The sequence below is a fragment of the Antrostomus carolinensis genome, unplaced genomic scaffold (assembly GCF_000700745.2).
Source record: "Antrostomus carolinensis isolate BGI_N321 unplaced genomic scaffold, ASM70074v2 scaffold8972, whole genome shotgun sequence".
Classification (NCBI taxonomy): Eukaryota; Metazoa; Chordata; class Aves; order Caprimulgiformes; family Caprimulgidae; genus Antrostomus; species Antrostomus carolinensis.
Window position 1 is genome coordinate 12,700 of NW_010297535.1, and position 21,827 is coordinate 34,526.

Below are 21,827 nucleotides of genomic sequence, written 5' to 3' on the forward strand. Positions count from 1 at the left end.
TTCTTTCTGGTGGAGAATGGGAGCTAAACCTCAACATGGAATGTGTAACTAGTACTTCATCTCAGTTGCGTCTGAAGAGATCATTCTGAAACCAATTTTTAAAAGAGTATTTTCACTTTAAATACTTGTAGTATGCTTATATTCTTTAGGTGAGAAGTGATAACTTCTAGTTACTGAGTCTCTGAATTCTCTAATGTCAGATAATTAGAAATGAAATGTGATTAAATGGCTTACCAGCTTGTACTATAAAGAATTAATAACAGTGAGGCTACAACTTTTGGAGGGCTTTAAACTTCTGAAAATTAATATTTGTATTTCTTTGCACTTAGTATATAGTAAGTCAGCTTGACTGTTTTTTTTTTTTTTTTTTTTCCACCTGAGAAAGCAATCTTTGGCATAGGAATACTTCAGAGGTTGCTTCTGCATTAAAAAAAAGTGTACTTAATTTATTTAAAAATTGAAATCACATATATTTTTTAAGGTTATTTTCACAAACTATAACCTTGAGTTTTGTTTGTTATGCCACCAGCCATTTAAGTATTGTAATGTAGTTGTTGTTCCTGCTGGTTTAAGTTCATAACTTGTTAAAGGAGTATAATACCTGAATGAGGGAAATATGTGTCTGAAAACTAACTTTTTTTTCAGATGTTCTTCGTAATTCTGCTTTAAAAGAGTTAATGTGAAAACTGCCTGTTACAGGCATTTCTTTACTGACTACTTTGAGGGTTGAACCTAAGAGATCCAGATCCAGGTCTAGAAGAGAAAATTCCTGTTTAAGGGGGATTGATGTAGAATCTGGGTGCCCAAATTCACAGTTGCTACCCTGAAGATCTCTGCTGTTTAACACTGAAGACCAAAGGACCACACAGATTTTTTAATTTCACTTGTAAAGCTTCCCAGATGACTGTAACTGTGTATGTACCTCCGTAGAACTGCCACTGTCTTGGGACAACTCGGTCCTTTAGCAGCTAACTTACGCAGTGAACTAAGATTTGGAAACTAGGTGTTCTTCTGCACATGCAGTGGGGGGAACCAGTGCTTCACTACTTTGCAAAATATGTCTAACACACTAACACAAACAAGCTTACTAGAAGATGGAGTGAAGGCCTGCACTTTAAAGCACTAAAAGAAATGCTTTACCTCTGCTCTTCCCACTGTGTACTTACAATAGTGATTAGAAGATATAACTTGGGAATTTAATATAATTTACCTAGCATTTTGATATTTGTTAAGTCTGGATGAACAACCCAAAATGTTGTTTGGCAAGTGAGTACCATAAGAAAGTAGACTTGTTTCCCTGCTTTGCCGTCTGGTGCTGCCTGTCCTTCATGGTAGGACACTGTCATTGCAGCTATTTATGCACCGATATACGTAGGTACACCTATAGCCATATCTTGACTGTTCTAACCAGCATGCACATGGGAGAGAAGGCTAAAGGTGAGGGCACAACTGTATCTTCTGGTTGTGGGGTTTTTTGTGGGTTTTTTGGTCTTTTTTTTTTTGTTTTAAAAAGACAGGTCTCCTTCAGCTTTTTCAAAGTGAAGGGTAAACAGGCATCTCCAAGAGTGTCAGTTGTAGATGTCAAAGGTAATACTTTAAATCCTTTTGAGGGACAGGATTTAAGAGTGTCTCTGCCTCTTGCCTGTGTTTCATATTCTCTTGTGATAAATACTTCTTTTACCACTTCTGTATCTTCACTTTCTCAATGCACTCCATAGTTTGGTGTACAGTTGCAGAAGCAGGTTGTAATTACCTTACGTGGGCCTGACTCTTATTTTTCTATGTGCTGACTATTATTTTCTGACATGTCAGAATACCTTATTTTCTATGTCATGCTTTCTCCTTTGTACTGCTGCTCTTAATACTATGGCATGTTCCAATGTGGGAATGACTGAACGATTTATTTTTGACTGTGTTATGCTTTGGTTTTTTTGATAGACATTAAGTATTCAGATTATTATTTTTTTTTTTTATCCAAGCTAGAGAACACTATTACCTTCAAAAAGTGAGAAGGAAAAGAAAACTAGAGAAGATTCAGTTGTAATATTTTATGAGAGATATGAGGTTTTGTGTTCTGTTCATATAATTTTTCTCCCCTTGAAGGGAAAAGTCATTGAAACTGGAGACAATGGTAAAAAATGAAATGCAGTGTTAAACTAGGGTTTGTTATCTGCTAGTGGTAAAGTGATCTCAGTAGTATTATGACTATCTACCAACACAGTTATTTTTCTCAGGCTGCCAAATGTAAAATGTTAGTAGAGCACATATAGCCCTATAGTAGAATTTATACAGCAACTTGCAGAGCTTTGTTAAAATGTTCTTCCTTATGCATCAGGACCCAGGAAATACAAAGTTCAAATGCCTTCACACACATAAGAGTGGTAGGATATTTTTCTGGGCTTGGTCCTATAGTGCAATAGATTTTATTTTTAAAGAGAGCAAATGTCAGCTTGTACAGTTAAAAATCCCAATATTCAACCAGAGTATAATAAAGCAAATAATTTGAAATGTTTATTGCTCATTTTATGTTTATTTGTTATCCAGAAACTGCTTAATTTATTGTTTAAAAAAATGTTGCTGTTTAGGGATGTGTTTTGTGAAACTAAATATTGAAGCTTTAGGTTGTGACTTTATCAATGTCACTCTGTATTAGCATTCACTTAGCAGTCTTATGGAAAAACACTGGCTCAGCAGGTTGACGTGTAAAGTTATCTATTAAAGCTTCAGCAAAAGCAAAGCCTGTAAGTACTTTAAATCCTATTTTTAGGCATATGAGTGACTCATCTGCTTAAAGGTAGGGGTGCTTGCTTAAGTACTGTGCAGAGTTGGGCCAGAGAGGTACAGGCAGAGTGAACTTACGCTGCCACACCAGTGTGCTTTCTTCTTCATGAAGTAAATATGTCTAGACTTAGTAGAGGCCATGGAAGGCTGAGTTTCTAGTAGCACTTGTGGAGATGAGTCCATGCTTAAATCTACAGATACTGTCTGTCACTATTACTTTCTGCTGAGATAACTGACTAGTATTAATTTTATTATGTGCCTGTGTACACAAGTCAGTTGTTGGTTAAACAAGACTGTATCTGTGTATTTTTGTCCCTTGTATTGAATTTGTTGGGGGTTTTAAACTAATGGACTTAGAATAAGCTTTCTTGAGGATTTTCTTTTTTCTTTGTATGCCTTAAAGATTAAAATAAATGTCCTTTTTAACCTAATTTTTATTTTTCTTTTTTACTTTCCTCTCTAAGGAAGAAATACTGTGCACTCTTAAATTCTTTCATCTTTATGATTGTTTCTAAATGTTCCTGGTTCCATCACTTGAAATCTGGATTGTGTCCTGACCCAAAACTTGGGTCTTCTGAAATCCTTATTTTTACTTTAGTCCTTGTTTCATCCCCATTTATTAGCTTTCATACATCATTTGGATAGCTAGTTGTTGATAATATATAAGTTTATAGGAAATAAAAAAAAGTCTGCTTCTGTAGTGAGTCTTTTTGGGAGTTTTTAAAACATACTATTGCTTTACTACTTCTGACAAACTTGAGATTTTTTTTTTTTTTTAGTAGTAGTAGTATTATGATGCTGGGAGCCATAGTGATGCGTGGTGTTGCCAACTAATGCTCCTGCTGTGCTGAAGAGAATTTTACAGCCCCTTAAGCAGTGTTGTATTGGTGTGTGTTTCCTCGCAAGCTTTTTCTACTGACCAGAGTGAATTCTAAAAGCAGAATTGCTCCTTTGACCTTGATGCTCTTTTCCCATAGATAACCAAAATTGTGACCTGCCTGCGTGGGTTTTGTGATTTCTGCACACCCTGCCTCCCCCCACCCTGCCTAGGAATATGAAGACAGGCTTTGCTTCTATAGATATGCCAGCTGACTTGAGGGATGAAGAACTAATGGGCATGGGCCCTTAATCACCCGTGGCAAGGTGAGAACTTGTAGGTCCAGGCAATTAGGGTTAACTACACTAATTGCAGCTGCCAAAAAAAACGAGGCAATAACTGGGTTTCCTGGAGGCAGTTTTTTAACCACTTTCAGCAGAGACCAGCTATAAAGAAGAGAGATTAGCAATTTATCCATATAGGGTGTAGTGGAAGGCCTGGAAATTCACTTAACAGAGGGATAGTAAGAAGAGTGTAATGCTTAGGCATGTGCTAGAATTTATCCTTTGTCAATGAAGAACCTATGAAGAAAACTTTTTTTTAAAGTCTGACTTTTTTTTTTAAGGCTGACTTTCTGGTGGCCAGGCTGCTTCTGACAGATGGCTGGATTTTCAACAGTTAGATCCCTGGTTTACATTGGAGAATTGCATTTCTACCTAGCCTTTTCTTTCAGCAGCTCTTTTTCTGTAGTGTAGTACAGGAACTGTAAAAACAGAGCATAATAAATAACAAGGACTCACAGATATGGTGCAGAAAGCATGCTTTATTTCAAATGAACAATTCTATCTCAAGGAGGTTCAACAGCTAACAAGCTTTATTACTACATTAGGAGAACTAAAGCAAATTTAAGTGCAGGGCAGTATTTGATGTTGTAACAACAGTTTGTTTTCAAACTGTGGTTCATTGCTTAGTTGCCTGGAAGTGACTACTGGGTGTCTAATACTACCACACAAACTTAATCACTGCACCCTACGAACCTCCGAGAGGGGGTACTGCTGCTGCACTTGAGTACCTAAATAGCTTCATTGATTAAGGGGATGGCCAGGTGATGTTACTTTTTTTGAAGCTATTCAGGCAGTCAATATATCAGAAACAGTACGCAGACAGCTGGTGAACAAAGTGCTGGCCGCTTGCACTTTGTCCAAAAATTGTCAGTCAGGTATGGAAATTATGACATAATCAGATCCAATGTAAAACATTAAAGCAATGCTTACAGGAGGGTAATTGCAAACATCACCAATGCCTTACATTTCTGATTCAACGTAGATATTAATGCATGTATGAAATACTATGCACAGTATCATCTTAGGTGTAGGTAATCTTCAACAGGGAGCCTCTCTACCTGTTGAGGCATTCTTAGACATCAACAATGAGTTGAGGCGCAAAAATTAGTTAAATGTTGAGCAAGGTAGTCGTTTGCTACAAAACTTTCTCCTGCCAACTGTTAGTTCCAAAGGTTATGTTTCAAAATGTCATAAAATAAATGGTACAAAACTTCATAACCGTTAACTTCGGCTATATACAGTATGTACATGTCACTGAAAAAAGTGTTTAAAATTCTTAGGTCAATAATGACTATAAGTCATAATGTATAGCTCTGGACTTTGTCTTATTCCGGTAGGTACAAAAATAGTATTTTTTTTTTAATATTTACAGATCAGATATTTCAGTCCATATATGAATCACTTGTAAAAAGACAAGTGTAAATAATGCAGATCAAGCTCTCTAAATTGATCGAATATTAATATTCACAGTGGCAGAATCAGTACCAAATTCATTTCCTAAATTCAGGGTATAAAGTCCACCGTCGTTCTTCTGGACATCCATGATGATCAGGGTGGTTAGATCTTCACTGGTTTCAATGTGGAATCTGCCTTGCTGATCCTGACTGGTAATTTTTCTCCCTCTGCAGTACCATGTTATTTCAGGAGCAGGTTCACCCGAAAAGGCACAAGATAGCGTGAGAACTTTTCCTTCGTCAATGCTGATATCAGATGGGAGAGCTTCAATTTTGGGTGGTACTCCTTTACAAAACAGAAGAGATACCAAGTTAGTCTGTTTCCACTAAGCCATGCAGCAGGTTTACTCTGAGGACTACTTCAGGATATTTGAAGCACTAACTCTACCAGTAATTGCTCACCTCTCAGACCTGATTTAAGCATTTTACTAGTTGAACTCTCCAGTTGAGCCATACTAGATTTCCCCATAATACTGCTGGAGCTCATCTCTACAAAGGATTCTTTCATGGAGGACATGCTTTTGGCAGACATGCTTGCAAATTTCATTTCAGTCATGCTGCTACTGCTGAAACTGCTGAATGAAGCCTCTTGTTTAGAAGAAGCCATTTGAAAGGACTGAGAAGAAAAACTTTCGTGCATGCTTGCGTCGCCACTTGTCTTCAATACTACCTCTTTTGGAGGTTCTTCAATTAGAGCTGGGGAGCATCGCAAACATAGAAGGAAAAACCAATAACATCACATTAACGAATGAAATCATGCAGTTCTATGTGGTTAATTTTACAGAAAGGAAGAGACAGCATAGTTTGCTTTCAATGGAAAACTGCAGTGGAGTATAAAATTGTTTACAATTGTTTGGTTAAAGATGTCCAAATCACAAACAGAAATTTATACATGAAACAAGTAGGAAACGGAACTGTTACTAGTATGTATGAGCTTGAAGGAAAAACATAATTAAGAAGAAACTGGTCATCACAGAGTGTTTCCTATTAGAACCATTACTAGAATTAGACACTGAGAAATTGTTTATGTTCAGTTCATGTTTGTAGAAGTTGTGAAACATTTTCAAGTTCTTTCAAGCAAAGTAAAGGAAAGTCTGCATTTCACTGCATCATTCTGTACCTATAAAAGGCAACAGAAAAGCTCAATCACTGTAGCTTTCCTCTAAACTCAAGCACAGTCATACAAGCAAATCATAGCAACCCCTTGATGCTAGGAACTGGGATATGGTAGTTCCATATACTAAACCCAGTTCAGTTATTGCTAACTCACCATAAAATTTTTTAACTGTGGAATTACTTTGTTTTATTGGAACAGATTCTATTAATAAATGAAGAAAGAGTAATGGCCAGCACCAAGGTCTTAACACAGTCATCCCGGAAGGAATGCTCATAGCGTTCTGTTAACATGCATCTATTGATTAATAGAGTATCTGTGTGCTGCTCTGTGGGCGTTATAAAGATTTCTAATGCTGTTGTAATTCTGTATGCATAATACACAAAAGAAATAGGAACTTGTTAAAATACCTAAATGAACATTACCAGTGGCTTTTATCATAAGTCATTTTAGTAGACACACCATAACAAAAAGTAGTGATTAATCTAAACACAAGGCCCAGAGAACAAACTTACGGAGTACAGTCAAAGATGCTGTAGCAGAGCACTGCCCATGGTAATTTTTTGCTTTCACTGTGTATTTTCCAGTGTCACTCACTGCTGCATTTCGAATCTCAAGAGAATATATGTTTTTAGAGCGTGTTACTCTGATGTGCGATGAAACAGCAATCTGAGGAGGGAAAAAAATGGTTTAATTAACATCAGTTTATAAAGAATTCTAATTTTTCAAGTAAATATATTAAATAAATACTTACAGGTTGATTATTCTTAAACCATTCAATTTCAGGAGAAGGATCCCCAGAAACTTCACAGGTGAACAATACATCTTGTCCTTCATTGACGTTTTGAGACTTAGGCTGCATGATAAATGCTGGCTCGTTGGAGCGCTCTTTAGAAAAGGTCAGATCATACTGGCATTTAATAGTACCTTCATCAGTTTTACCCTCACAGGTGAGTATACCTTCATCTTTATTACTAGCCTTTTTGATAGTTAGTGTGTGTTCATTTCCAGAAATACCATATCTGTAATCATCTGAATTTCTCAGCTCCATTCCATTCAGCACCCATTTTACTTCAGAGGCACCAGGAATGTTGGCTTTCAACATCACTTTCTGCCCTTCAGACACTGTCATTTTAGTTGAAGAAGCTTTAATTTCTGCTTTCAGTTGTTTGACGTCTTCAGTAACAATTGACTTTTTGATAATTTCTTGAACTGCTGCTTTTTCTTCAGTTGCCACTGCTGATTTCTTCTGGGTAGGAACTGTAGGCACCTCATCTTCTTTCTGAACGGATTTATGATTTTCAGATACACCTCTTACCTGGGAATGTATATTTTTAAATATTTGGCCAGTAAACTGGAAGTTAGTTTTGGAAACACCTCCTTCCCCAATAATTTCACAGGTGTATTCTCCTTTGTCAGATTCCATGAGCTCATGGATTTTGAGCTCATAGGTGCCATCTGCTGCATAATGAAACTTGAAATGATGGTCTTCTTTCAGTTTTTTGCCATCCTTATACCAAGCCACTTCTCTGACACTTAGAACACTGCTTTCAACTGCACAGGATAACTTCACCTTATCGCCAAGAGTTTCTGCTTTCAGATGCTGTTTTATCTTTGGTGGAGAAGCAGTTGGTAATTGTACTTTCTCTGCTGGTACTGTTTTTTGTCCAGGTGGTGACTTTGCTTTTGGAGGGCCACTGATTGGTTCAGGAGATTTCACTCTTTTAGGAGACTTAACTGGCTCTGGAGACTTTACACGAGGCTCAGGAGATTTGACTGGTGGAGGCGATGTAATTGTTTTTTCTGGAATTTTTGTTCTTTGAATGGTCAAAGTGAAATGTGCTTCCTGTCTTCCTTCAGAGTTTTCCACCACCACAGTGTAACTTCCTTCATCTGACATCTGGACCAAAGAAATTTCAAAGGTAGACTTGTACTGTGTTCGTGTTACTTGGAAGCGCCTCGAAGAAACAATGGGTTGACCTGCACGGAACCATGTTATTGCTGGTGCTGGTTCACCATCAACGTCACAGGAAAATCTTGCAGTCTCCCCTTCGGAAACTGTGATTGACCGTGGTTTTGTAAGGATTGCTGCTGGTAGAGTGCTTTTAAATGCCTTGTGTACAGTCCTTTCTTCCAGTGATTTTTGTTCAGCTGCAGTGATTTTTTCTTCAGAAGCAGCATAGTGTTCATACGATAAAAGTGATTCTCTTGTTGCTGACATTTCTGATTTGACCTCTCTTACTGAGGAACTTGCTTCTGTAGCAGATGCCTTCTTAAATGAGGAGACTGCATACGCTTCTGTTTTTGTCAAGTCAGGTAAAATTGACCTTGGTGCTTCTTCATCTCTCCGCTGGGAAGTGTATGTAATGTAATCTCCTCCAGTAACATCTAGTGTTGCATAATCAGAGCATTCCCCTTTGTAGTTTGTGCATACAGCCCTGTATGTTCCACTGTCATCAATGTGGCAGTCGAGAATCTCCAGAGTTAATACCCCACTGGTATTAGTAAAATGTATCTTACTGCTCTCCTGGAGCTCAATACCATTATGGTACCATTTCACTTCAGCAGTTGGTTTTGACTGGACATTGAGAATGAACCTGGTATTATGGCCACATGGTACCCGGTGTGAACGCATTCTCAGGGTAACACGAGGAGCATGGTCAAGGGTGAAAGGCTGCTGAGTCAGAACTTCGTATTTCCTTTCCATAGTTTTCTGAGTTTTCAAAGCAGATTTCATGGACTCATATCTAGAAAATATATCAAATCTTGCCATCCTCTCAAACCGAGAGAGCGATCTTTCACTAGAAACTGGGCTTGGTGAGCGTGGTCGAGTTCTCTCTGGTGTTGGGGATCTTCTCTCACTTTCTTCAGGAGGCCGTGAGCGGGGTCGAATTAATTCGGACACAGGACGCATCAACTCAATGTAAGTTGGAGAAAGAGATCTTCTTCTCCTTAGTAATCTAGAGGGAGGTGAAAATTCTCTCTGAACGTGTTGCACCATTTCTATTTCTTCTTCCTCTTCATGTGATCTCAGTTATTTCTCTTTCCTTCCTTCTCCTGAGTCTACTCTTTTCCTCCTCTGCCATGTATTCAAGCTCACTCCTGTATTCAGAAAGTCGCTGAGTAGTGCCAACAGGACGGAGCAATTCTTCATCCTCTCTTTCATCCATTATTCTTTGCTTTTGTTTAGGTGGTCTGTAGGCAGCCCTGTCATGGCGCTGACGAAGCTCTGCATAGCTTGCACTGGTCTCGGCTTTAGTTGGGATGTGATAGCTTGAATACCTCAGCTCTCTTTTTCTTGCTTCCTCTGAACTGACCTGTGCTCCTGCAGTAGAATACCGAAGGGCAGAGAGTTCAAAGTGTGGGGGGCTTCTACTTGGTGGGGAAGCAGAAAAGCCTAACTCCAGCTCTTCTTCAAGGCGCAGTCTTTCCTCTTCAGTTCTCTTCATGGCTAAATAGTCATCAATAGGCAGGAGTAATTCCTCGTCAGACAAGTCACCAAGTGATCGCCTTCTTGGTCTATAGTAATATTCATAGTCTGGAGATGGAGTATGCCGACGTGCTGGCCTCACAATTTCAAGATCGTCTTGTGTTAGCTTTGGTATGCGCCATTTAGGCTTATACTGATCAGAAATGCGTGGCAGTGGCATCACATAGAATTGCTCCCACCTGGAAAGACGTATGCGTTTCTGGCGTTTCTGAACAGTTCTCTCAAGTTTTCCTGGCATTTCATACTGGTCTCGCAGCCTCTTGTACCACTTCATGTCTGACAGAGGCACAAAATGTTTAATGTTTTGATCTTCCTCAAGAGTAGTGCGCACATGTTTGCGCGGCTCTGGGACCTCATATGGCATACGAAGTTTTCTTTCTTCTTTCTTCTCTTCTTTTTTAATTTCATATTCACCTTTGACAGTTTTAGTGCTAACAGCTGGTTTATATAAGATAGCAGCTTCTCTGAGAGCCTCTTGTGCAGTTTGTGTCAGTGGAACAGCTTCAACCCCAGAAAGGATTTCTGCCATTCGTAAGGTCTTGTCAATTTGCCTCTGTACATGCTTCTCCCGCTCTTCTTCAGTCTCGTACTCACGCTTGACATATTTCAAGCGTTCAACTTTTAGATAAGCCTGACAGCTTGTAGATCCGGCGCTGTTTGTAGCAGTAACTCTGTAATAACCGCTGTCTTCTGGTAAAGTATCTCGTATATGCAAAGCATAATAATCTAAACCTTCATGGATTATATCAAAGTTAGGACCAAAGGATAGAGGCTGACCATCTTTCTCCCATTTCAGCGTTGGTTTTGGTACACCTGATACCCTGATCTCAAAACTGACATTTTGGCCTTCTTGACATTCAGCATTTGCCAGCAGTCTTTTGAACATTGGCCGTAGTGTGGCATCTGCTGGAGGTGGATGTGGAATCACAGTCAGTTTAGCTTTGCAGCTGTCTTCGCCATATTTATTGCGTGCCACAATACTATATTCAGCATCATCCTCTTCAGTGACGTTATTGATGACAAGTTGATAGAGACCCTTGTCTGATTCAAAAGTATACTTCTTATCATCATCACCAGGTTTGATTTTCTGGCCTGATTTGAACCATGTTAAGCGAGGTTCTGGGTGAACTGTAATAGTTACTCCAAACCTGACATTTTCTCCAACATATGCAGTGCGGTTATACAAAGGCAGAGTAAATTCTGGTGGACGCTCTAATAGTCTCATAGTATCAACTCGTCGTTTCACTTTCCTAACAGTTCTGCATCTGTAGTGCTCAGAAATTTCTCTAACACCTTTAACAAAAAGTTCCGCGTAAGAGCTGTCTTCACCATAGTCATTTACTACCTTGCATCTGTAGGTGCCATCATCGGATTTAGAAACATCTTTGACATACATGGTTGCCACACCTTCTTCGTATTTGATTTCATATTTCTCATTGCTTTCTAATTGCCTCATGCCAAAGTACCATGTGACTTGTGTGGACTGATCATAGTTTTCAATCCTACATACATATTTGGCATGCCCTCCTTCTTCTGTAACAGTATGCTTTATCTGCCCAGCAATGGGACCAATGTCTATTGGCGCAACTTTAACTTTAGCCACCGTTACGCCTTTCTGAGATCTAATCGCGCCTCCACAGGAAATACGGGCTACAGACACAACTGTGTTCCACTCCTTCTTTACTAGAGTTTGGTAGTAACGCCTGTGCCTCAAGGTCTTGATGACTTTAGTGCTGGTCTTTTCTGTCTGCTGTTTTAGCCACACATGGTTAAGCGCTTCAGCAGCTGTCATCCGAGCTTTTCTTTCCTTTACTAGTAGGCGATCAATGAAGTCCATGGCCTCAATGCTTATGTCTTTGAATGCTTCATCATCAAAGTTGTATTCAGCATTTAGAATATTTTCAATAACTTGTTGGTTTGTTTCAGCAATGAAAGGATTAATGCCACTGAGAAGTATATATGTTAGAGCACCAACTGACCACATGTCAGTTGCTGTGCTGACCAAATCATGATGATGTACTTCAGGTGCATAGTATTCAGGAGAAGTGAACTGGAGTCTAAAGCTATCTCCAGGCTTCAATTGTCTGGCTTGACCAAATTCAATAATTTTAACTACAGAGCTTCTTCTTGTGAAGTAAATAATATTGTCTGGTTTAATATCAAAATGTCCAATGCTCTGGCGATGTAAAAATTCTAATGCATCGCAGACCTGGCGTATGTAACATACTATTTCTCTTTCATTCAGTTCAAATGAAGCTGTGCTGATTCTTTCAAAGATGTCAACTCCAGAAATGAATTCAAAAATCATGACCAATTCTTCTAGGCTCTCAAATGATTCATGAAGATACAGGATATTTTGGTGCCTAGCAATGTTTAGAATGGAAATTTCTTTCTTTACCAAAACTTGGTCAGCACCCTTTACTTTGACAAACTTGGCCAGGTATGTCTTTTTTGAAACTGCCTCAATACAGCGGTGTGCAATGCCAAACTGCCCACGTCCAAGCTCTTCTGCAATCATGTATTTGTCATAGAGTTCTTTTGTAGAATAGTGAGCTGCTTTAACTGTGGTGACTTCTCTGGTCTCATCAACTTCTTCATCATAGTTCAGTACTCTGGTCTTATCTTCCTTTGTTATGATTGGATCGGTAGGTTCAGAAGGCTGGCTTTGGCCAAACTTGTTTTCTGCAATTACACGAAACTGGTAGGTGGTCTTGCCAAATAGGTTCACCACTGTGTATCGTGTATCACGAGCTTGTGCAACACGAATCCATCGCTCTGCTGTTGTAGCACGTTTCTCAATAATGTAGTTTATGATTCTACTTCCACCATCAGTAGCTGGTGCATTCCAGGTTAAGTTGACAGAATCCCTTGAAATGTCAGTTACCTTCAGACCTCTTGGTGGATCAGGCACATCAGCCACATCTAATTCAACTGTTTTTTGATCAATTCCAAATCTGTTTTTGGCACAAACAATGTAAAAACCTGCATCTTTTCTGTCAACACCATTTGGGAAAACAAGAGATGTGAATGATCGTGTAACGATGACTTGGTAGTGTCCATTGGTATCAATGAGGTCTTGTCCCTTCTGCCATGTGATCACAGGGGGAGGCTTGCCACTGAATGGAATCTTGATGCTCACTACTTCCCCTCGGAGAGCATGAACAGCTCCCATGCCTTCCAGGTTTTTGGGCAAGTGAATCTTTGCAGGAACTGGAATAGAAAGAGGAAGAAAAAGCAACACATGACCAAAAGCACATGAGAAGAGCGCCAATAGTTTAAATATTCAAAGCTTAAAAAGACTTTATCTTAGGAGTCAAGAACCCTTCATTCACCTTCAACATCCAAAGAGGCAGTGCCAGACACAGATCCTCCTTGGTTGGTAGCTCTAACTTGATATACTGTGGCATCATCATCCGTTACATTTGTGATGACCAGCTGGTGATAACCACCCTTGAATTCCTGTATCTTGATCTTTTCACCATCTGGCATGATTTCTTTGCCCTGTCTGTACCACTTGACAATTGGTTTCGGGTGGCCAGTGACTTTGCAGACAAATGTAGCATTAGCTTGAAATTTCACATTCAGATTTCTTAGTTCTTCCTTGAAATGTGGAGCTTGAATTGGTACATCAGATTTTGGAATGACTGGTTGCGATATCTCACTCCACTCACTTTCACCACCAAGATTTTCACATTTTACACGGAATTCATATTCAAGACCTTCAATAAGATCTTTCACAGAATAGACAGTTTCACGAATTTCATCTGTTGTCACAGAAATCCACTTGTTTTGTTTTTTCTCACGCTTCTCAAGATAGTAAGTTCTAATCTTTGCACCGCCATCACTTGCAGGTGGCTTCCATGAGACAACACAAGAATCCTTTGTGACAGCACTTGCTACTGGCTGACCAGGTTGTCCTGGTTTTTCTGTAAAGAAAAAAAAGGTTTAAAAAGTGAAGTGTGCTTGCCTTAGTAATTACAGGGGCATACAGAAATTGATATTTTGGCATTCACTTACCAAATGGAGGCTTCATAACAATAACTGATGAAACCTCCAGTGCTTCACTAATGCCGTATGTATTCTGAGCAGAAACACGGAAATAATAGCCTGCATTTTCAGTTAGGTTAACAATTCTACATGTTGTGCCTGAAATGCTTGAAGAGACAAGTTGCCATTCTGCTCCTTCCTTAGCTTCACGTTTCTCTATTATGTAATTGGTTATCATAGCACCTCCATCATCCTCTGGTGGTTTCCAGCTTATCACCACAGAATTCTTCAGTATAGACTCTATAACAATTGGCCCTACAGGTTTATCTGGCTTATCTGTAAAAGAAAAAGCACAATATTTTTAGTTCTTTTGCCAGTAAATATTTGAGAAAATATTCCACAAAAATACTGAAATTAAAATTACATACCTTGTATTTCCACATTAAGTACAGTGTCAACCGTTCCAAATGTGTTACTGAGTTGCACTTTGTACTTCCCAGCATGAGTCTTGTGCTGGACATTCTTAATAGCAAGATGAGTGTAATGCTCTGTGTTCTCAATAGTAACCGTTTCTGATCCTCTCAAAGGTTTGTTGCTGTGGAACCAAGTTATTGCTGGTACTGGTCGGCCAATATACACAACATGAAGGCGGAGGGTGCCACCTGCACCTGCATAGTATTTCTCTTTCAGTGGGAAGCCAGGATGGAACTGAGGAGGAGCCTGCAGTAATAGCTTGCCACTAGTTTCAATTTCTCCAACATCGTTGGAAGCCATACAAGTGTAGAGACCTTCATCCTCCTGTTCATCTGTTATTACTGTCAGTGTATGGTTGCGTCCATCAGATGACATTTTGTATTTTCGGCTTTGCACCAGTTCTTTGCCAAAGCGGTACCATTTAATATCAGGCAGAGGTCTCCCAACAATCTGGCATGTCAGCTGAGCTGCTTCACCCAGTTTAGTTGTAACATCTTGCATTTCTTTCTTTATGGCAGGTGCTTCTCCAGCTGCAACAAAGAAAATTAAAAGATAATTAAGATTGCTATGAAATTTTCTTCTATTACTATATTACTGTAAATTAATTTTAATTTACATTTGCCTCTTTAGGAGAGTCACGTTGGCAAATAACATGTAAAACAAATAGGCGGCATGTTAAGTGCAGCACTATGGTTTATGACACAGCAAATCACAACAGTATTTTTTGCTTACATGTCAATTTAGTTTTCACTGCCATAGCAGTCCTTCGAGGTCTGCTGAGGCCAGTCTGATTTTCCGCAAAAACTCGGAACTCATATTCTGTAGCCTCTAGTAAACCTCCTACTGTAAACTGCCTGTCCTTGATGCGTTCTTTATTGCATTTTTTCCAGGTGCTTTCTCCAGACTGGCGATATTCAACCCAATAGCCAAGGATTTCTTTGCCACCATCACTTTCAGGGCGTTCCCATTCCAATGTAATGCTGTCCTTAAATATAGAAGTGATCTCAATTTCTCCAGGTTGGCTTGGTTTATCTGAAAATTAAAATAGATACAGAAAATAAATTCCTCCCTAAATGTCACTAAGTTGCTCTTCAGAAGATCTGTTAATGCAAACATTTTCTTACCAAATGGATCCTTGCATACAACTGGTTCAGAAGCAGGACTTGTTTCACTTTCACCAATGTCATTTTGAGCAATGATACGGAATTGATATTCAGCATCTGGAACAAGTCCTGTGACTGTGTACATTGTAGTGGTAATTTGTGTCTTATTATGCCGGACCCATTTTTCTGTAGATGTCTCTTTACGTTCAATGTAGTAGCCAGTTACACGAGAACCACCATCATCTTTAGGTCTGGACCAGGACAAGTTGACAGAACTCTTTGTTACATCAAGCACTTCAGGTGGGTTGTTTGGAGGCTCTGGAGGATCTGTTAATAATTATAATAACAAAAATAATAGAAATAATAGTGACATAGCATTAAAACATTTGCATATACTATTGCACTTTTAGAACTATAATGTAATTAAAAATATTTTTTAAAAAATCTAAAAGAGGACTTACTTAGAGGTGTCTTTGGTACTGCTGGTTCTTCAGATTTGAGAGATTTGCTCACACCGAAATGGTTTTCAGCAGAAACACGGAAGTGATATTCCACATTTTCTTTGAGCCCTTTCACCACTAGTGATGTCCCTTTCACTCTAGAGTCAACAGTGTACCAGGCAGTCTTTGGTACTTCTCGTCTCTCAACAATATAACCTAGGATATCTGCACCACCATCATCTGTAGGAGGTCTCCAACTTACTCTGATGGAACGAGCCTGTATGTCATCATACTCAAGTGGCCCTTCTGGTGGATTTGGAATGCCAATCACTCTGACTTTAATATATACAGCTTTTTTGCCACACTTGTTTTCAAGAGCCAAATCATAGGTGCCTGAATCTTCTCTTTCTGCGTCTTTGATCACAAGTTCTGTGTGAGTGTCAGAAGTAGCAATCATGGCCCTCTTGCTGATGTCGTGTCCTTCTTTTGTCCATTTGCATATTGGGATGGGCTTACCCTTAATGGGTATTGTAAGCCTGATAACTCCACCTTGTCTTACCATGAGACCTTCCTGATATTTTTCATCAAGTTCGTAGTCAGGATATTCTGTAATTAAAATTAACATAATGTTATGTCTGTTTTACAGATGATATCCTACCTGCTTTAGGCAAATACTTTTTAGGAAAACTTTCAATGAGAGTTAAGACTTGAAGTCTTACCAAGCATTTCTGTTATTTTGACTGTTCCTGGCACTTCAGCAGGTTCTCCTGGCCCACCAGCATTACAGGCTAGCACACGGAATCTGTACTCCGCACCCTGGGGGAGATGTGTCAAGGTGTATTCACGAATCTTGGTTGGCGTGGTATTGCATTTGGTCCATTCAAATTGATCAACCTTTTGCATCTCAATTAAGTAGCCAGTAACTTTAGAACCACCTTCATCTTCTGGTGGACTCCAAGCCAGGGAGACAGATGTTCTTGTAGTATCAGTGACTCTTGGATTCTGAGGTTTACCTGGAGGAGCTGTAAGAGAAGATCAGATGGTGGGTAGGATATTTTTTAATGAATATTTAAAAGATGTAACAAATGCTAACTTGCAACATATGATCTGTATTAAGTCTACAGGATTTATACAGGAAAATTTATAATTAAAGATTTTCACTAATCTTTTCTTGGTTTTCTCCAGTCAGAATCTCATTTGTTAATATACCTAGATAAATTTCCAAATTAGAAAACAGAGTAAACTTAACTGTTAGCATTCCCTTCTGCCATAAAGTGCTTAGTGTGTAGGAAATTACTTACCAATTGGATCTCTGGCAACAGCAGACTTGGAAGGACGGCTGGGTTTCCCAGTGCCTCTGGCATTGATGGCTGTGACTCTGTGTTCATATTCTAATCCTTCAACCAACCCAGTGGAACGGTAACGAGTCATAGTGACTGGAACTTTATTTACACGGATCCATCTATCTGCTCTAACTTCTTTGCGCTCCACAATATAACCAGTAATCTGTGAGTTGCCGTCATCTTCTGGAGGATACCAAGTTAACGTCATGCCATCTCGAGAGATATCAAACACTTCTGGTGTGCCAGGAGGACCAGGAATACCTGTAAAAACATAACACAGAATTAGTGAAGATGGCATCAAATGCTTCTGCACTTGAGTAATAGGCAACATATTGTGAATGACAATGTAATATCAATGTCCTATCAAAATCTTTTTATCAGCAGATGACAAAGTACGTTACAAACCAGGTCAGTGAAATACTCCTGTTTTTGTAATGGGGTAAAGCAATTTTTAAGGCTAATGGTAAACCTGAACAGAAAATCCAAATTTACCATACAGGTTCTGTGTGGTGCATTTATAATACCTACACAGATTTATGGATGACATTTTTCTCCAGAAATATAACAAGACTACTGTGCATCATAACATACCATTTTATCTGGCAAAAGGAAGTAGTAGCATCTAGAAAAATATTATCTATGTGTGGATATATAAGCCTATTTAATTAAATATTTTTAAAGGTAGAGAATAAGCAAAAATTCAGACTTACGGATTCTGCTCTTGCATTCTATAATTTCAGACTGCAGGTAAGATCCTATTCCAAAGCGATTTGTAGCAGCCACACGGAACACGTATTCTGCACCTTCAACAAGTCTGGTGAACTTAAATGTTGTTCTGGTTACTGACTCTGAAACTGGCAGCCATCCAGGACGGTGAGCATCACGCTGTTCTACCACATAGCCACTAAGTGTAGCTCCACCATCCAGCTCAGGTGGCTCCCAGGAGATGGTTACATAATTTGAATCAACTTCATCAATTCGGATAGGTCCTACAGGTGGTCCAGGTTTGTCTAGAAAAAAAAGAAAGTTAAAAGGCAAAAGAAAAAAAAAAATGTGTAGAAAAGGAATCATATTGCTGATGTAACAAAGTTCAGATGGAGAAAGATAATGGACAATTATTTTCCTAAATCCTTACCAAGGATTATAACCTTTATTGTATCAGTAACTGTTCCAGTTGTGTTCTTCAGTTCAAGTGTATACCCTCCAGTGTCATGTATGGTGGTCTCACGCACAGTTAATTTAGCCATTTTGGCAACAGTCTCCATTTTAATGCGTTCAGATTCTTTTAGTTTAGAACCAGCAAAGAACCAAGATGCAGCTGGAGGTGGTCGTCCTTCAATTGGAATAGCTAACTCAATGGGCTTGCCAGCAGGTACATGAATTGTCTTCTGAGGTATTCCGGCAAAATCAATTGTTGGTAGAACTAAGAAAAGCAAATAACGGATATTTTAAACATTCATTTTAAAAATATCACATTCATTTGGTGTAAGCTTCACCCTGTTGTTTTTAACAGTAGATACCTACCTTTTTGGTCTTGTACTGTCACTGCTGTGACAATCTCTCGTGGTTCTGACATGCCCTTCTGATTCTGTGCTCTGACCCTGAACAAGTACTGTTCACCTTCATTGAGAGAGATAATTGTATGCTCGTAGATGGTAGGCTTCAGTGTCACGACCTTCAACCATCTTTCTGTTCCAGCTTTGCTGGCCTCAATAACATAGCCAGTCAATCTGCTGCCACCATCATGTGGTGGTTTCTCCCATGCAAGAGTAACAGTTGATTTAGTGGTGTCAATCACTTCAAGTTTTTGTGGTACCATGGGGACATCAGATACTAGTACTGCATCAGATGTTTCACAAGCTTCACCAATGCCATAAATATTTTCTGGTAGTACTCTGAAATAATACAAAGCTCCTTCTAGAAGTCCAGTAACTCTATAAAATGTCTTGCTGCATTTGGTAGTGACAGTCTTGTAAGCTCTCATGGAAGCTTCACGTTTCTCAATTATATAATTGCTGACTGGGGCTCCACCGTCAATGGTCGGAATATCCCAAGTAAGTGTCACAGAATCTTTTGATACTTCCTTAATTTTCACTGCGGCTGGTGGACCAGGTGTATCTAAAACAAACAAACAATAAAAAAATATTTTTTTTTTCCTTTTGGATCCTCTCTTTTTACAGTCAATGACTGATTCTTCATAAAAAACCCACAACATTGGGATTTTAAACTAGCATAGCATTAGAAAGTATATATTTTCCTTTAGATTAGATTGTTTCTCTGACTTCCCAAACATTCTCATGTTATTTAAACTGCAAAATTCCTTTAGAAATTAATTACTTCCTTATTCTTGAGCAATGTGCACTATGAGTGATGTAATGCCAGTATACAACTGTAACAGTACTTACCATACACTTTTACAGAAACAGTTGCAGACTTTTTTCCTGATTGATTTTCAGCCTCAATGACATATTTTCCAGCATCATACCGATTGACTTTCTCCACAATAAGCAGAGTATAGCTGTCTGTAGTATCAATAATAGCTCGACTTACAAGGTCAACACCCTCCTTGCTCCATGTGATTACAGGAGCAGGTCTGCCAGACACAGAGACCATTAGGCGCAGGGAACCACCAGCTCTGACTGTAACAGTCTTCTTCAGATCATCAGCAAGCTCAAGCTCAGGTATTTCTGATGAAGGGTGTAAGAAACATGAAATTAATTAATCTTTTAGTAGTTCTCAAGGAAAAAATATTTTTTCCTTAAAATACACATTAAGTCTTCAAATTACCTATTCTTTCCACAGGTTCTGTTTCTGCTGATGATTCACTAAATTCACTCATACCATTCACATTTGTAGCAGCAACTCTGAATTGGTATTTCTGTGTTGTTTTAAGACCAGTCACGGTGAACTCAGCATTCCTCAGGGTGGCAGTTGTATGTGGCCGATACCACTGTTCAGTACCCTCTTCTTTCATTTCAAGAACATAGCCTAAGATGTCAGCACCGCCGTCATATGTGGGCTTTGACCATACTAAACTTATGCTGTGCTTAGTAGTATCCACAACTCTTGGAGCTGAAGGTGGTGCAGGAGTATCTTTGAAAAGGAAGAAAATGCATTTCATATTGGCGCAGGAAACATTTTTACCGTTAAAATCAATTTCTAAATAGCTAATGCCAGGAAATGCATTTAAAATGAACTGTAACTGCTTTTAAGTTTATTCTAACACTAGGTAGTTCAGTGAGGTCATATGTGGTTTTGGGTATCTTAGTTGAAGTGTGGATTTATGTTCCATTATTATAAATAAATATTAAAATATGTTTTAAATGTGCTAACTTACATGATGGTTCTTTACATAACATGTATTGTGAAGCTTCACTAGGCTCACTGTTCCCAGCAGCATTCACTGCAGTGACACGGAACTGGTACTGGCTGCCTTCCATGAGACCAGTGACTTTCAGTCTGGTGTCATAAACAGTGTAATCTCTGTTAACTCGTGTCCAGCGCAGACTTTTTCTTTCACGTTTGTCCACAAAATAGTCCTTAATCTCACTGCCACCATCTGATTCTGGTTTCGTCCACTGAATAATGATATGTTCCTTGCCGACACTCACTTCTTCAGGGGCACCAGGCTGTGTTGGGATAGCTGGTTTTATTTAAAAGGTGAAAAAAAAAATATTAACAAATTGTTTACCTGTGAGAAATATTCCACAAATTCTTATACAGAATGGAAGGTAGTAACACTCACTGAAAGCATTCCTGGCAATCACAGGTTCTGTTTCAAGTGGAACACCTGGTCCATATTTGTTGACAGCTCTCACACGGAAGATGTATTCATTATTTTTAATAAGTTTTGTTACCACACATGATAAAGTCTGGCATTCAGCCTCAACAATAACCCAGTGAAGTCTGCTAGTTTCACGCCTTTCTACGATATAGTGAGTGATTTGTGCACCTCCATCTTCCTCAGGCATGTTCCATGCCAGAGTACATTTCTCTTCTGTTACTCTGCTAACAGTGATTTTGCCTGCGCAGGGACCCGGTGAATCTGGGTAGAGATGAAAACAAGTATTGTTATTAGCAAAGTGTCACACTCCTATTTAAAAGAATGTGAGTTTTTTAATATACTAAGTATGAATGTTAATCATGGGATACATACCAAGCACTTTGACCAGAACAGAAATTTGTTTCATCCCACTGGCATTTTTAACTGTTAGAGTGTATTTTCCACTATCACTTCTGTCACAGAACTTGATAACTGCAATGGCTCGTTTGCTGGTGTATTGCAGAGATATCTTTTCACATAGATCCAACTCCCTGTCACCTTTGGACCAGAAGACTTTTGGTTCTGGTTTCCCACCAATAGCTGCATCGAGAACAAGATCTGATCCAGCCCTAATGGTCACAACTTCTCCCTGCAGTCTGGCATCAAGTTCAGCTTTTGGTGGTGCTGTCATAAGGAAAAAGGGATTAAAAACAAATT

General features: G+C 39.0%; 1 protein-coding gene across 1 annotated transcript in view; it reads right to left on the reverse strand.

Annotated features, from left to right (window-relative positions):
• Positions 1–4,401: 4,401 nt before the first annotated feature.
• TTN (titin) overlaps positions 4,402–21,827 on the reverse strand; it is a gene marked incomplete at its 5' end in the record, with an annotated part of 110,473 nt that continues 93,047 nt past the window's right edge. Inside the window, 21 exon segments of the mRNA XM_010162153.1 lie at positions 4,402–5,682; positions 5,799–6,092; positions 7,026–7,179; positions 7,265–9,533; positions 9,535–13,210; positions 13,333–13,926; positions 14,018–14,323; positions 14,416–14,991; positions 15,194–15,493; positions 15,586–15,891; positions 16,026–16,610; positions 16,724–17,026; positions 17,306–17,608; positions 18,058–18,357; positions 18,483–18,770; positions 18,872–19,465; positions 19,753–20,034; positions 20,135–20,440; positions 20,685–20,990; positions 21,093–21,392; positions 21,504–21,794. Of these exon segments, the coding sequence (XP_010160455.1) occupies positions 5,384–5,682; positions 5,799–6,092; positions 7,026–7,179; positions 7,265–9,533; positions 9,535–13,210; positions 13,333–13,926; positions 14,018–14,323; positions 14,416–14,991; positions 15,194–15,493; positions 15,586–15,891; positions 16,026–16,610; positions 16,724–17,026; positions 17,306–17,608; positions 18,058–18,357; positions 18,483–18,770; positions 18,872–19,465; positions 19,753–20,034; positions 20,135–20,440; positions 20,685–20,990; positions 21,093–21,392; positions 21,504–21,794 (12,632 nt within the window).